At 61.9% G+C, this 15,490-nt stretch overlaps 1 protein-coding gene across 1 annotated transcript in view; it reads left to right on the top strand.

Moving 5' to 3' along the window:
• The window catches only part of ZBTB7A (zinc finger and BTB domain containing 7A), a 14,243-nt gene extending 139 nt beyond the window's left edge, over positions 1 to 14,104 (top strand). Inside the window, exons 2-3 of the mRNA XM_007460514.1 lie at positions 8,355 to 9,625; positions 13,535 to 14,104. Of these exons, the coding sequence (XP_007460576.1) occupies positions 8,370 to 9,625; positions 13,535 to 14,036 (1,758 nt within the window). The 5' untranslated portion in view covers positions 8,355 to 8,369 and the 3' untranslated portion in view covers positions 14,037 to 14,104. The remainder of the gene's footprint in view (positions 1 to 8,354; positions 9,626 to 13,534) is intronic.
• The last annotated feature ends 1,386 nt before the right edge of the window (positions 14,105 to 15,490 follow it).

The following is a 15,490-nucleotide window of genomic DNA, read 5'->3' as shown; positions in this document are numbered from 1 at the left end:
TGCCCCCGCCCGGGCCTGACTCAGCCCTGGGCGGGGGGACCGGCCTGGCCCCTCGCCCTGCCCGCGCGGCCGTCCGGCCCCGGCCCCGGGGTAGGGAGCAGAGAGCACCCCTGTCCCCCGCCCGCGCCCCCACAGCGCGTGACCCCGTCTCCTCTGGCCCGGACACCCCTCCTTCCCCTTGACGCCACCACCACGTGCGAACCCTGAGCCCGGGCAGAGGAGGGGGTGAACTGGTGGGATCCGGCCCCCTCCCTCGCTTTGCCTCCCTCCCCGGCCTAGGAACCGGCCCCCTCCCCCAGCCCCGGGCCTGGGAACCAGGCAGGGGCCTGAGCTGGGGCCAGTGCACCCGCCGGGGCCCAGGCCTTTGCGGGTCCTGGGAGGCACTGTCCGCGCTCGCTGGCCGGCGGCGAGGGAGTCCGGTGGACCGCGGCAAGAGACTGCTGTCCAACCAGGCCCGGGCACCCTGTGGGCACCCACTAAATGTTTGGGGAATGTAGCCAGCAGTTGGCGGGGTGGCAGGGGGAGGTAGGCAACTCCTCTCTCCCCCTAGCCAGGCGACGGAAGTGAGAGAGGTGTTGGTGCCCCTCCACCGGGTGTGCCCACCTGGCTCACCCATGGGTGGCGGGCTTGCTTGGCTTCCTCCACCCCCCTCTCCTTGCCAGCTGCCTCCCGGACCAGGGCCGGAGCAGGCCCGGCCGGAGAGGGCGTCCAGGATTCCATGTCAGCCCCCCACCCCCACCCCAACAGGGCCAGGGCGTAACCCTGAGTGTGCCGCTCCCACACTGGGGGGCCCTCCCCAGGACCAGCCGGTCACTTCCTACTGGCAGAGCTGGTCTTGGGAGAGGTCCGGGGAGTCCAGGCTAGGCCCTGCTGCTGCCCAGGCCCCGGAGGCTCCAGGTAGGGGGACATTCTCCCCCGAGGGCCACCCCGGGTGGGGCCTGGCACTTATCGGTTGGGCTCGGGGCTCTGTTTACCGCCAGCCATCGCTGTGGAGACGGGAGCCTAGGGGAGAAGGGGGGGCAGGAGCCAGTGGCTGGAAGAGCGAAGCCCTGGGATCCGCATGCCTAATGAAGGAAAGAGGAGCCAACGGGGACACTGAAATTTTAATTCGTGGGTCACTTTGGGGGGGTATTTATTATTCAGTTCTGATTGGCTGACTGGCTGCGTGGTGGCCAGTCAGCACCCTGGCCCGGGCGGGGAGCCACGCAACTCTCAGCAGAGGCCCTCGGCAGCCGGTGGCTGCGGGGAGCCCATGCACCCTTTTATCTGTGTGAGAGACTGAGGCCCGGCAGTGCTCAGCCTTCGTCCAGTGGGGAAGGTTCTCGAGGCAATAGCTATACCTTGTGTTGGCATTTTTCCTTCCCTTCTTTTCCTTGGAACCCTCTGACCCATAAGCTGGTCGGGCTGGTGGAGGTCCCCGATGCCATACGAGGAAACTGAGACCAGGAGGGGAGGCCAGACGCTAGCGTGGGGCCTCAGGGACTTAGAGCAAGGCTCAGAGTGGTGCTTTGTGGGGCAGGGAAGACTGAGGCCCTGGGGGAAGCAGAGAGCAGCCCAAGGTCACCCAGCCAGAGCTGGGTCTGACCCTTGTGGTCCTGCCTTCTAGTTTAGAACGCGTCCAAAGTCCTTTGTGTGTCACAGCCGAGGGGCGCCGGCCCACCTGTCTTCCAGAGGGCCTGGAGGTTGACAGCAGGCACCTGTCTGCCACATGGAGCCTTTGCCCCAAGAGGACAGTGAGGCTCAGAGAGGGGCAGCAAGGTGTCCAAGGTCACACAGCAGGGGCCTCAGCCTCCCTGCCTCCCAGCCTTCTGAGGCAGGCCCTTCCCACCCCATCTGAGCTGCAGCCCCGCCCCTTGGCACCTTGGCCCCTGTAGACTGGCAGGGCTCTGTGTTTTTACAACCCATTATTTCCGAGGAGACCCGGGTCACCTCCCAGAGCCAAGAGTCAAGGCCAGCCCCTCTGAAGCAGAGCTGGCCCGAGGAGGGGGTCCACAGGGGTATCAAATGCTGGCGCACTTGCTCTGTGACCTTGGACAAGCCCCATGGCCTTTTGGAGACTGAGCATCCTTCTCTGTAAAATGAGGTGGTTGTGGGTTCCCCCCAGGTACTGCCTGCAGATCCACCTGTGTTCCCTTTCCTTGCCTCCCTCATGGAGGAAGCACCTGGGTCAGCTCAGGACACAGCAGGGATTCTGCTGGAGGGTGTGTGTGTCTGAGGCACCCCCCCCACCTGTCATCTTGTGCTCCAGGCACCTGATAGACCATAAACCACCCTGCAACAGCCCTGGGCAGTGGAGACCAGAGGAACAGGCTTGGGTGGGGGCCACCGTGGTCCAATCTCAGCCCAGCCCTCCGCTCCACCTGAGGTCCACCTCGGGAGGTCACCTCCCTTCTGCCAACCTCAGTTTTGCCATCGATACAATGGGGAGATTACCTTTAGGCCAAAAGTGAGGATTTACTCAGTGTTTCCCCAGGAATGTTTGTTGAGTGACTGCTGTGTGGTGTCAGGGCCTGGGGGAGCCCTCTTGCATCTCTATTCTGATGCCCTGAGTTCACAGGTGTCAGCTGGACTCCAGCCCTGCCCCAGGCTCCCTGTGTGACCTCAGGCAAACCTCTTCCTTTTCTGGGCTATCACAGGGCAGCTTTGAGGGGGCGTGAGAATAAGCTGTCCTCCCTGCACTGAGGCCCCCAGGGTGGGGGGATTTAGTCCCCTGCTGGTACCTGGGGGCAGTGTTTGTGGTGGGGGAGGAGGGTGGAACCCTGGGAGGACTAGTTAGTTTGGCCAGATGGAGCCAGACAGATGACCCGTGTTCAAATCCAGCTCTGCTGTGTGACCCTGGGCAAGTTGCCTCTGTTTCCTGGCCTGTGAAGTGGGGCAGTGGTTACAGATCCTTCCTCCCAGAGCTATGAGGATTGATGCTGAGGTGATCCAGACCAGGCCCCCGTCAAGCCCTGTTGAGGAACAGCCCCTGCCCTTGCGGCCTGAGTCCCGAGTCTTTGGAGCACCAAAGCGCGGAAGGCGCCCTGTGGAGAATCTGGCCAAAGGACCAGCCCCTCCATCTGTCCCCCCAGCAGGCTGTGGACGGCCACTCGGTGGAAATGTCCTCACCCACGCCTTTCTGGTTTGACTGGAAAACAAGGCTCGGTCCCACCTCCCATCAGGACGTGTTTGATAGGAAGGAACTGGCTGAATTTGTAGGCATAGGACACTGGGGCCCCAGTGGGCCAAGCACCCCTTTGGGGTTTCCAGGCCGAGCAGTCCACCTGCTCAGGCTGTGGGTGGGGCTGGGGGTGGTACAGGCACCTCCAGGTGACAAGCTGGCCTCAGGGGAGGGAGGGAGCAGTCTGGATGGAAGTCACCCAGGCCTCTCCTGGGCATCTTGGATAAGCAGGTGCAGCCTGAGTTGAGGGCAGTGTAGACACAGATGGGATTCTCTGAAGCCTGGCTTTGGTTACTCCCGGTGACAGGAAGCTTATTCCTTCCACTTCCACTGAAAATGGCTCTTTCTTCACAGGGCTTCCTCTTGGAAGCTGGTCTTGGTGTCGGGGCTGTACTTCCTGGCCCACGACAGCACTCAGAGCGTGGGAACAGGGTGGGCCTCAGCCCCACCCATGAGTTGGGGCTCAGATGGGATCCCCATGACCTCCTAATCCCCACCCCCACCAGCCTCCACACACACACTTCCCACTGGGCCTGCAACCTTCCTGCCTCTGGCCCTTTAAGGCCCGGGCAGGAAGCCCCTCCCCATTTAGGGCAATAAATGGACACATAAAATGGCCGAGGGCCTGTCTGCTGGTGTCTGGCCTGGAGGGAGGCCTTCGAGGACAGGCGGGTAGGGGGCAGGCTGACAGCTGGCAGCCAGCAGTCACCCTGAGCCGTTGGTGTCCCCCACCTCCTGATCAGGACGTTGCATTCCTGTCCCATTAAACCCCGGCCTCGGTACTCGGCCAGGCGGGGATTGGCACCAGGTCGGGGCGGGGTAAACCGTCAGGACCAACCTTGCAACACAGGCTGCCAGGCTGGGAGGGGGCGGGGGCGGCCGGGCACTGGCCTGGCAGCCATACCTGGGCGCCAGACTTGCTGTGTGACCTTGGGGCGGCCGCCTACCCTCTCTGGGCCTGGTTTTCCCCCCCATACACATGATGGCTCAGCTTCCTCCTGGGGCTCACCACACATTTCCTTGGTACACAGTAGTTGGGGAGGGGGCTGGATTCCTGGAATGACGTTCAGAGGTGAAGTTCAAAGCCCCCAGTCCACAAGGGAGGGGGTAAATTGCCTCATAGGGCCTTTGGGGATTGTCCCTGGCACACAGTAGGTCCTAGGCCAAAGTTTGCTAAGAGGATGAGAGTGGAACCCTTTGCCACTGTCACAACCCCCAAGGAAAATGAGGCACAGAGAGGTGCTTTTCTTGGCCCAGGTTCACCCAGCTTGGAAATGGAGGAGCCAGGATATGGATGCGGGCTGCTGTGGCAGGTAGTAGGTGTTAGAGGTCCCTTATATAGTTTCCTTTCATTCTCTCCCTGAGTTGTAGGGAGGGAGGCCTTAACCCCCTGTTAAGCTGCCCGCATCCCTGGACACTCCTCCAGGAAGGCGTCAGGTGGCAATTACCTACCTATCCACTGCTGGCCACCCCCTGAGGAGTGTGGGGGAGAGGAGGAGGCCCGGCCCCAGCCCTCACCTTGCACCTGACCTTGGGGACTCTCCAGCCTCCTTCCCCTGCCCCTCTCCCAGGTGCCCACCGCTGGGCCTTTGTCCCTGCTGTTTCCCATGCTTGGGACACCTTTCCCACAATCCTAGGGTCCTTCCTGGGTGACACCTGCTGTTCCTGGGACCAAGTCAGGACGCTCCTGACCTCTCCCTGCATCCCCAGTAGTTGAGAGATGTCAGCTCAGGCCGGCTCAAGTCAGAGCATCTGAGTCCCAGCCTGGCTGCCGGTCTGTTGTGTGACCTTGCCCTGGCCTTAACACCTCCCTGAGCCTCTCCTCATCTCTAAAGCCCAGGGTCCAGTTAGTTCTTGAAGGTCCCAGGGCACAGAGGAGGCCCCCTGGGAGGGCAAAAAGCAGGCCCGGGTCCTTGCTGCCTGCTGCAGCAAGTGACCCTAGGTTAGATTGGAGGTGGGACTGGCACGGTCCCCTGGTACTGGGTGTGCCTGCCAGCCAGGTGGGTGGGGCTGGGTGTGGGCTCTCCAGCACATAGCTCTTTGGTCTTTGGTTCCTCCTGTCGTTTGCTGCGCCCCTACCGTGCACTGCCCAGGGGAGGCTGGGGGCGGGGGGTGGAGGGTGGCTTGGGAGCAGCCCAGAGGGAGGAGGGCGCCCCACCTCCAGCCCAGGAAGAGCCTGCTGAGACCTGCCCCTCGGCCAGCCGCCGAGCCGCCGAGTCAGCATCGAACGGCCCCGGAAATCCCATGGGGGCGAGTGTCGGGGTGGAGCTGTGATGAAACGCGGGGCCCTGGGTGGGTGCAGGCCTGGGCTCAGGGGACCCTGGTCGTTGAGGGGGTGAGGCTTCCTGGAGGAGAGAATTTTCGTTGGCTCATCATTACCGAGGAGACCGCCACGTGTCAGGGCACCTACTAGGTGTCAGGTGCCAGCAGGGCCTCTTAGAGCCAGGAAGGGAGCCACAGGGCTCTCCTGGTGAGACGGTGCTGTGGCGCACAGTGGGTGCTCAGTAGTAGGTGCTTTTTGCTGCCTGGACCCCACGTGACTCCTCCCACCTGGCAGGGTCTTCCTCTGCTTTCTTACAGGGAGGGCCCTGAGAGGCCCCGGGCAGGGGGAGGGCAGTGGCCCCAGGCGTGGCAGGCAGGTGGCGTGTGTTCCTGGAGAGAGGGTTGGGTCAGTTTAGTTTCCAGGGCCAGGGAAGGGGCTGTGGCTGGCTGGGAGGTGCCGGGGAGGGAGGGTTGGGGGACCCCCAGCCTCTCGCCTCTGTCGGCTCCTGGATCAGCCTTGCTGGGTGCCCCTGGCCTGGATTCTAGCTGTCTCTGGGCCTTGGTGTTCTCATCTGTAAATGGGGGTCATGCTACTTCCCTGGGGCTTTCCTTGGCTGGTATTGCCCCAGGCCCTGCCCTTTGGGGGAGGGTCTCAGATGATTATGTGCGGGAAATAGAGGCCCCAGCTGGGAAAGGACAGGGGTGCGGACCCTCAGACCCAACCCAGACCCAAGGGCTGCCCCACACAACAGGCTCTTAGCATGTGGCCCGGCTCCTCCAGCTGGTGGAGATCCAGGCCCAGGGCTGGGTACATTGCCCCAGGCCAGGTTCAAGGCCAGAGCTTGCTCCTTCCCAGCCAGGTGGCTTCCAGCAAGTGGGAGCCTGGGCAGCTTCACGCTTGAAGTAAGGATGTGCCAGCGCCTGGCCCGGTGGGCTTGGTGCCGGTGGGAAGGCGGGGGTGGAGGGGCCGTGGCGAGGGGTGAGTCACCTGGACCAATTCAGGTCTCGACCTAGAGGCCCCAGGAGGACCCCTGAGGGGACACTGGCAAGCAGGGCCAGGGTGGCCATCTTGGCACGTTGGTGGCCCGGATCAGAGGAGGGGCGAGGAGGGGCCGAGGCCGGTCTGATCCGGAGTCCCATCTGCCCACTCGCTCCCTGGGGCCCGGGGCCAGACGGCAGATGGTGGCAGGGGGTGGAAGCCGCCACAGGGGGCTCTGCCGAGGCTTCCCGTGGCCGAGCCTTGGGGGGGGGTCGCGCCCCCATCCCCTTCCTCCTGCTCCCAGCAGCCACATCTGAGCCTGCCCCGCCACCCACCGCGGGCTGGCGGAACAGAGGCGGGAGCTAAGCAGCTGGTGCGGTCGGCGGGAAAGAGGGCGGGTGGCGGAGAGAAGCGTCCCGGGAACTGTACTGGCCGCCTGCACGCCACACAAAGGCCTCTGTGTCGGCCCCATAGGCCTGGACCCCATTCGCAGGGCTGCCCTGGGTCGGGACAGGCCTACCCTGGCCTTAGGACTGACCAGACCAAGCCCAGCTCCCTTGCCGGGCCAGCCGCCTGTATCCCACTAGAGGCACAGTGGGAGGGATCTGTGTTAGACCTGAGCTGGGTTACCCAGCTGGGAGTCCTGGGGTCTTTAGGAGGCTGAGGAAGGCCCGGTTCAGGCCCTCTCCCCAAAGACACGCAGAGGCTCTGGCCTGAAAGCAGGCTGGCTGGGCCCAGAGGAATGTGGGTTTTGTTGGGTGGCTTGGGGCAGCCGGGGGCTCCCCGGAGAGGGTGGAGGGGTGGGGACAGAGCCAGAGGGTTGCACAAGCGCCCAAGTGGGTGGATGAGTCACAGCCCAGGGGAAGGCGGAAAATAGGAGGCGGGGGAGAGGGGTGGGACAGAGTCCCCCCCATGGCCCTGCTTTTCCAAAGACTTCCGCCCATTTGACAGATGGGGAGACTGAGGCCCAGAGAGTGGCAGGGCCTTGTCCCGGGCTGAACAGTGCAAACAGGGTGGCCAAAAGGAGAGGGGCTGGCCAGGCAGGAAGTGGGCAGGAGGCCCCTGGCCCCCCACTCCTCCTTGACAGGGTCAGCTTGAGTGGGCAGGGAGGAGCATCAGGCATTGGCCTGGTTTCCCCCAGTTACTCACTGCGAGGGTTGAGCCACGTCCTAGGGGCTCCACAGGGCAGGAAGGGGTCTGTCCTGCAGAGTCACCGCCCCACCCCACCAGGGCACGCCCACGGCCCTGCTGACCCTGGCCAGGTCCCTGGGTCTTGGCCTTACCCCTTCCTGTTGAGTCAGAGCCCCCCAAGAGAACTGGGCCCGACCAGGAGGCAGGAGAGAAGGTTAGGGAGGCCGAGGGGCTAGGCAGGCATGGACGGCCATGCTGGTTGGATATTGGCTCTTGGGTCAGTTGCCCTGGGTTTGAGTTGAGGTGCAGCCATGGGGCCCTGGGACTTCCTGAGCCCGAGCCTCGTTTTCTCACCTCTGCGGTGGAGACGGTGCTGCCTCTGGGACTGCTGGGCGCTCAGCCAGGGCAGCGCACAGTGGGTGCCTTATTGTCACCGCTGTGGCCTCCTAGAGAGGGCATGGGCAGAATCCCGTGCTCAGATTCATTAGGAAACAACTTGTGTCGGGCATTTATTGAGCACCTTCTGTGTGCTCCCACGCCACTTCAAATTGTCCTTTGGACAGGCACTCCCCTCTCTCGTAAAGCGGGGAGGGGGGCCGGTGTTCATCTCTGAAGCACCCAGTTGGGTTTCGCCAACATCCTCTCACTTTGATGATGCAGAACCAGCCATGGACCATCCTGATGCAGAGCTGGGGAAACTGAGGCTGGGGGGGGAGGGGGGGCAGGGAGGGGGGGCACTACTTTCTGAGGGCCTCTCAGCCTGGCCAGTTGGCCCGGCCCTCCCTGTCTCTCACGACCGCCCCTTCCTCCCCGGCGCTGCAGGTCTCGGCGCGGAAGATGGCCGGCGGCGTGGACGGCCCCATCGGGATCCCGTTCCCCGACCACAGCAGCGACATTCTGAGTGGACTCAACGAGCAGCGGACGCAGGGCCTGCTGTGCGACGTGGTGATCCTGGTGGAGGGCCGTGAGTTCCCCACGCACCGCTCGGTGCTGGCTGCCTGCAGCCAGTACTTCAAGAAGCTCTTCACGTCGGGCGCCGTGGTGGACCAGCAGAACGTGTACGAGATCGACTTCGTCAGCGCCGAGGCGCTCACGGCCCTCATGGATTTCGCCTATACGGCCACGCTCACCGTCAGCACGGCCAACGTGGGCGACATCCTCAGCGCCGCCCGCCTGCTCGAGATCCCCGCCGTGAGCCATGTCTGCGCCGACCTCCTCGACCGGCAGATCCTGGCGGCCGATGCGGGTGCAGATGCCGGCCAGCTGGACCTCGTAGATCAAATTGATCAGCGAAACCTCCTTCGCGCCAAGGAGTACCTCGAGTTCTTCCAGAGCAACCCCATGAACAGCCTGCCTGCCGCCGCCGCCTCATTCCCATGGTCTGCCTTTGGCGCATCCGACGATGACCTAGACGCCACCAAGGAGGCCGTGGCCGCCGCCGTGGCCGCCGTGGCTGCCGGCGACTGCAATGGCTTGGACTTCTACGGGCCCGGCCCCCCAGCCGAGCGGCCCCCGGCTGGGGACGGGGATGAGGGAGATAGCAACCCAGGTCTGTGGCCGGAGCGGGATGACGACGCCCCCGCCGGGGGCCTCTTCCCACCCCCAGTGGCCCAGCCGTCCACCGCCACACAGAACGGCCACTATGGCCGGGGCGGGGAGGAGGAGGCAGCCTCGCTGTCAGAGGCGGCCCCAGAGCCGGGCGACTCTCCGGGCTTCCTGTCAGGCACGGCCGAGGGCGAGGACGGGGACGGGGCCGACACGGACGGGCTGGCGGCCAGCACGCTGCTGCAGCAGATGATGTCGTCGGTGGGCCGGGCAGGAGCAGCGACGGCGGGGGACAGCGACGAGGAGTCACGGGCGGATGACAAGGGCGTCGTGGACTACTACCTGAAATACTTCAGTGGCGCCCACGACGGCGACGTCTACCCGGCCTGGTCGCAGAAGGCAGAGAAGAAGATCCGGGCTAAGGCCTTCCAGAAGTGCCCCATCTGCGAGAAGGTCATCCAGGGCGCCGGCAAGCTGCCGCGGCACATCCGGACCCACACGGGCGAGAAGCCCTACGAGTGTAACATCTGCAAGGTCCGATTCACCAGGTGAGCCGGCGCCACCGCGGCGGGGGGCGGGGGGCGGGGGGTGCTCCCTGGGGGCCGTTTGCCCCAAAAGCAGCCACACGGGGACCCCCTTCCCCGCCCTGCGCGAGCGCGCTCACACCCTGCCTCCGCGTGCTAAGACAACACCGCGCCCTGCCCTGCAAGGATGCCTTGTCCATCGGGGCACCCCCGACCCCCATGCGCCTGTCGAGAGAGCCTGGGTGGGCGGTGCCGTGCAGGCCCTAAACAAGGTGACCACAAGAACATAAAGCGTGCCAGGCGGTGCCGACCTGCGTGAGGTTGGAAGGAAGGGCCCAAGGAGTTGCTTTTCTTCTTTTTCCCTGGGTGGTTCTTCTCATCCCGACTGGAGCATTTGGGCCTTGGGAGAGGGTGACAGCCCCACCGGGAGCAGGGAGTTCTGGTCATTAGGTAACTTTGAAGTCTTCCTTGAGCCCGGGGGACTTGCTTCATTCAGCCAACATTTATGGAGTGCCTGCTGGGTGCCAGGCCCTGTTCTAGAAGTGGAGGGACAAGCCAAAATCCCCGTGGGGGCGACAGAGCATGTGCAAGATAAAACCGCAGAACCGATAACACTAGTTGGTGGAAAGTGCCAGGGAGGAAAAGAGCAGAGAACAGGGTCGGGGTGTGGCTGTAGGTGCTGCCTTAAACAGGGAGGCTTCCCTGAGGACTGAGAGCTGAAGGAGGAGAAGGAGGGAGCCGTGGGGAGAGGGAAAGGGAGAGGCAGAGGGAAGAGCCAGTGCAAAGGCCCTGAGGCCAGTTTAGCTTAGGGAATCGCCACAGCCAGTGGAGGGAAAAGGGCACGGGAGCCGTTGGGCTTGGTCCCTGGACAGGAGGAGTTTCAGGCCAGGCTGGGGGGATTTTGCGATCTGGTCTTAAGAGTCCAGAGGTGGCAGGCTGGGCCTTGTGGGCCAGCCCAGTGGGAGCGGGGGGCTGGTATGTGGGGGCCTAGCCAGGCTGGGTGACTCAGCATCACCCCCTACCCTCACCAGCCCCGGGGTTCCCCAAGCCACACCCACCCAGGCCGAAGAAAGAGGCCATTGTCCCAGCTTCCCGGCCCTGCCCTGTGGGGACAGGATCTGGGAGCTGACCCCCTGGACCAGCACCTGGGCCCCCTCCCCAGCAAGCCAGGAGAGGAGGGTGTGGCTGGGACTCCAGGGCCCAGGAGTGCCAGGCAGGGGTAAAGGGCACTGGCCGGGAGGCAGGCAGCCTGGTGGGTGGCCTGGCTCCCCCTCTTTGGTGAGATCGGGGTGCCGCTGGTCTTAGGGGCCTCCCTCTTGCTCCAGATGTGGAGATGGTGGACTGGGCTGGCTGTGGGTCCTGCCCTCAGGGGTCCTGGAGCCTGGGAGGAGCAGCCTGGTGGAGGCCCAGCAAGCCAGAGCCTGGAGAGGTGACACCTTGTCCCACGCCCCCACCCTCAGCCAGGCTGTTTCACCTTCTGGCCTGGAGCTCTCTTGGCCACCCCACCCTCAACCCGGGGCTGATCCTGTTTGCCGTTCTAGGAAACTGAGGCATAGAGAGGGCCACCAGGCCAGGCCTCTTCCTCCCAGGTGCCCACCTGGCTCCTCTCTGCCCCCCAGGGCCCCAGCCCCCACCCCTCCCTCCAGGCTGGGGAGCCCAGGGGCCTCTCTGAGTCACACTAGAGAGTTGAGTAAGCAGGGCCTGTGGCGGCCGGGGCTATAATTACCCAGGCCGGGGCTTGAGGTGATGAAACTGGGGCTTCCTCCACCCCCACCCCACATTGGGACAGCCCCCAACCCTCTGTGCAACTCAGGGCAAGTCACTTCCCCTCTCTGAGCCTCCAAGCCTCAGCTAGGGACATCTCTGTACAGTGCTAGAATAATCCAAGTCCCTCGTGTTCCCTCCGTGACCTGGCCCCAGGGTCTGAGCGGGACAACTGGGAGACCATGTTAGCCGGCTCCGAGGAGGCGGGGTAGGGGGTGGCAGGAAGCGCCTGGCCATTGCTATCCTCTTTCTGGTAGCAGCTCAAGTTAATCCAGGGAGTGATGAGTTTGTTGCGGCCCAGGTTCTGCTGGCTCACGTTGGGGTGTAACGAGGCCAGAGAATAGGCAGGGGGTCTGGTTGCAAAGGGCCAGGTCTTGATCCTCAGAACAGTAAGAAGCCATAGAAGTTAGGCCAAGCAGGGACGCCAGCTCTGTGGGAGGTGCCAGAGGGAGGGACTTGGGACTGAAAGAGCCTGGGGGGAGGGGGGTGCAAGCCTTTGTCTTGGGGTTGGGAAAGATTTCCTGGAGGAGGAGGGGCATTTCCGGTGGGGCTTTGAAGGATGAGTAGGAGTTTATTAGTCCTGGCACTGAAGAAGCTCTCAGTCTGGTGGGCATCAGAAGGGAGAGACCCCGAGTGACTCAGTGGAGCATAAGAGTCTGCAGCAAGGAGCAGGTCAGATTCTACCCAGAGCTCTGGAGACCCAGGTCCCTGCCCCTGCCTTGTGGATTCCAGGCAGGAACCCACCCCCATCACTATGGACCAGCATAGTACAATAGAAATATCATGTGAGCCACCTCCGTGACTCTACATTTTCTGGCAGCCACATTTTTAAAAAGTGAAAGAAACAGGTGAAAGTAATTTTAATCATATTTTAACATAATCCATTAGTTCTATTTTAATATGTGATCAATAAGCAAAATTATAAATGAGATATTGTACAGTACATTGAGCAAATGAAGTCTTCAGAATCTGGGGTGCCTTTTGCACTTCTTACACATCTCACCTTGGACCAGCCACATTTCAGGGGCTCAGGGGGACAGAGCAACACCTGGGCCATAGTCACCCCAGAACTGATATGGTGACCAGCTTTGTGGGCCAAAGGCCCCAGGCTGAGCCAGGTTCACACAGTTCCCTGTGGGTGAGATGGGCATGGAGGGGCCCTGGAATCATACCCAGTTCCTGTTTTCAGGGCTCACAGTCCAGTCCGGGAGACAGATGAGAAACAAAGGTGGTGGCATGAGGGACCGGGGTTGAGGGAGTCTGGGAGGGCCTCTCTGAGGGGATCACGTTTGGGCTGAAATTCAACTGTGAAGATCTGGGAGGGAAAAAAGTGCTCCAGGTAGCCAGAACAGCATGTTTAAAGGCCCTGAGGTAGGCTCATTGTTATCAGCATGTTGGGGTGACAGCCAGGAAGCCAGTGTGGCCAGAGCAGAGTGAGGCAGAGGTGAGGGGAGATCTGGCAGGAACTGGGGGTAGGGGGTGGGGTCCCTGGGGTGGGGACTTGGTTACTACTGTGACCAGCTGCCCTGGATTTTCAGTGACTGAGGGGTTTCCCAGGACACAGAACTTTCAGTGCTAAAGCCAGGACAGCTTAGTAGCATTTTCAGCACCTGGAACGGGGTCTCCTATGCAGCAGGTGCTCAGTAAATGCCTGTAGTGTGAAGCCATCCCCCTGCCACTGGGCAGAGCCCCAGGTGGGAGGGAGGCCTGTTATCTTCCTCCTCCTCTGCATAAGAAAAGGGTTTCAGTGGGACTTCCCGAGTGGGACTTCCCTGGTGGTCCAGTGGTTAAGACTCTGCGCTTCCACTGCAGGGGGTATGGATTTGATTCCCTGGTGGGGGAACTAAGATCCTGCAGTGCGGCCAAAAAAAAAAAAAAAAATTGGGTTTCAGAGAGGTTCAGCCATTTCCCCGTGGCCACACAGCGAGCGGGGTCCAAGCCCCTTTTCACACCTCCGTGGGTTCCTTGGTGCTGTTCTCAGAATGGGGACCCGCACCCCCTTTCCCCGCAAAACGGGGGCACCCCCTGCCAAAGCGGGGCCCCCCCCTGCCACAGCCCACCTTTCCGCAAGGGTCCCGGTTTCCCCGTGCCGAGGCTGGCGGGGACGGGGGGCCTCCATCCCGGGCAGGGGCCCGGCCGGGCGCCAGCTGACCCTCGGCCCGTCCACAGGCAGGACAAGCTCAAGGTGCACATGAGGAAGCACACGGGCGAGAAGCCGTACCTGTGCCAGCAGTGCGGGGCGGCGTTCGCGCACAACTACGACCTGAAAAACCACATGCGCGTCCACACTGGCCTGCGCCCCTACCAGTGCGACAGCTGCTGCAAGACGTTCGTGCGCTCCGACCACCTGCACAGACACCTCAAGAAGGACGGCTGCAACGGCGTGCCCTCACGCCGCGGCCGCAAGCCCCGGGTGCGGGGTGGCGGGCTTGGGGGGCCCGACCCCGCCCCTGCCCCGGGGGCCCCTGTGCCACCCGGCGCCCCTGCCCCGCCCGGCTCGCCGGACGCGCGGCGCAATGGCCAGGAGAAGCACTTTAAGGACGAGGACGAGGATGAGGACGAGGCCAGCCCCGACGGCCTGGGCAGGTTGAATGTAGCGGGCGCCGCTGGGGGAGGCGACGGGGGCGCCGGGGCCACCGCCGATGGCAGCTTCGCGGCCGGACTCGCTTGAAAACCAAAAAAAGAGAAAACAGAAACCCGAGAAAGAGAGAGAGAGAGAGCAAATCACCCACCACCCCCCAAAAACACAAAAAAAGAAATCTATCTATATACAGATATCTATATCTATATATATATATATACAGATATATATATATGAAGCGTCACAGAATCTAGGGTAGTGCTTTTCTCAGATTTTTCTCCTTCATGATGTTCTCTCCCTCCACGGGGACCCTCGCCCCACCCCACCCCCAGCCCTGCTTGCCCCCCACCCCGTCGATGGCTTTCGGGGCTCAGCTTGGGGTTTTTGTGGGATACGAGGATTCTGAGCTCCCCGGGCGCCCCGCAGTTCGGGGTCTGGGGTCCCATCGGAGGCCCGATCAGGGCCCCAGGTCCCGGCAGGGGTGAGGGTGGTCACGGGGGCGTGGGCCGGGGATGGCTGTGGGGGGGGGGCTTTTCTTTTCCTCGCCCTGCCCCGCCCCCGCTGATTTCTAGAGTCTTTTGAGATAAGACCTTAAAAATGATTTGTGTCCGCTGTGAGCGGACGTTAAAACGGCCCCATCCGCACCCCCACCCTCCTTCCTCAGGGCACTTCCGAAGTGGGGGTCTCCCCCTCCGTCTCCCCGACTATCTCCCCGCCTCCCGTCCCTGCCTGTGGTCCCCCGGATCTCCTGGCCACCGCGACACAAATCTATTTATTTCCAGGCGTGGTGAAAGGGGAGAAGACGGGGAAGTGGGGGGAGGGTACCAGGGTGACTCCCCAAGGGCCCCCGCCGCCTTCCTTCACGGCACTTACAACCCGGCGGGACCTGCGGGCCGTCACTCAGGGCGCCCCTGCCACCCCCGTCTTGGTCCCCCTACCCAGGCCCACCCCAGACCCCATGAGACGTTTGGAGATTCGAAACTTTTTGTCTTCACCCTCTCCCCTTCCCCTAGCCCTGTCCCGATTTTTAAAAGCACTTTTTAGATTTTTTTTTTCTCTTTTCCTCCTTAAAAACAAAATTTATATATAGATATATATATATATAAAATATACTTTTCCTCAGAGGAGCAGGCGACTGTGGGGTGAGAGAGCCAAGAGCAGAGGCAACGCAGGGTCTCACGGTGGCAGGGATGTGGGGAGCGAGAGTGTCCAGAAGTTCCAATGTCACAAAAGCAATAAAAACAAGATTTTACAAAAATGAAAGGAAAAAAAAAAAAAAAAACAACAAGACAACCAACCACAAATAGAAGTCTTGGCACTTTGTAACAGAACGGGTACTACACTTTATCTTAATTCTTAATTTAAAAACATGTTTACAAGTTGCAACCAACTTCTATGAAAAGTCAAAAAGACAAAAAAAAAAATAAGAGAGCGAGAGAGAGAGCGAGAGAGAGCGAGAGAGAGCAAACAGAAATTCCTAAAAGTCGATTTATTTTTGTACAAAATAATAAAAAAAGAAACCCACCACAGACGTAGAATCCACT

The sequence above is a fragment of the Lipotes vexillifer genome, unplaced genomic scaffold (genome assembly GCF_000442215.2).
Source record: "Lipotes vexillifer unplaced genomic scaffold, Lipotes_vexillifer_v1.1 scaffold1011, whole genome shotgun sequence".
NCBI classification, from domain to species: Eukaryota; Metazoa; Chordata; class Mammalia; order Artiodactyla; family Lipotidae; genus Lipotes; species Lipotes vexillifer.
Note: the sequence above shows the minus strand (reverse complement) of the source record. Positions and strands in the feature narration are given on the sequence as shown.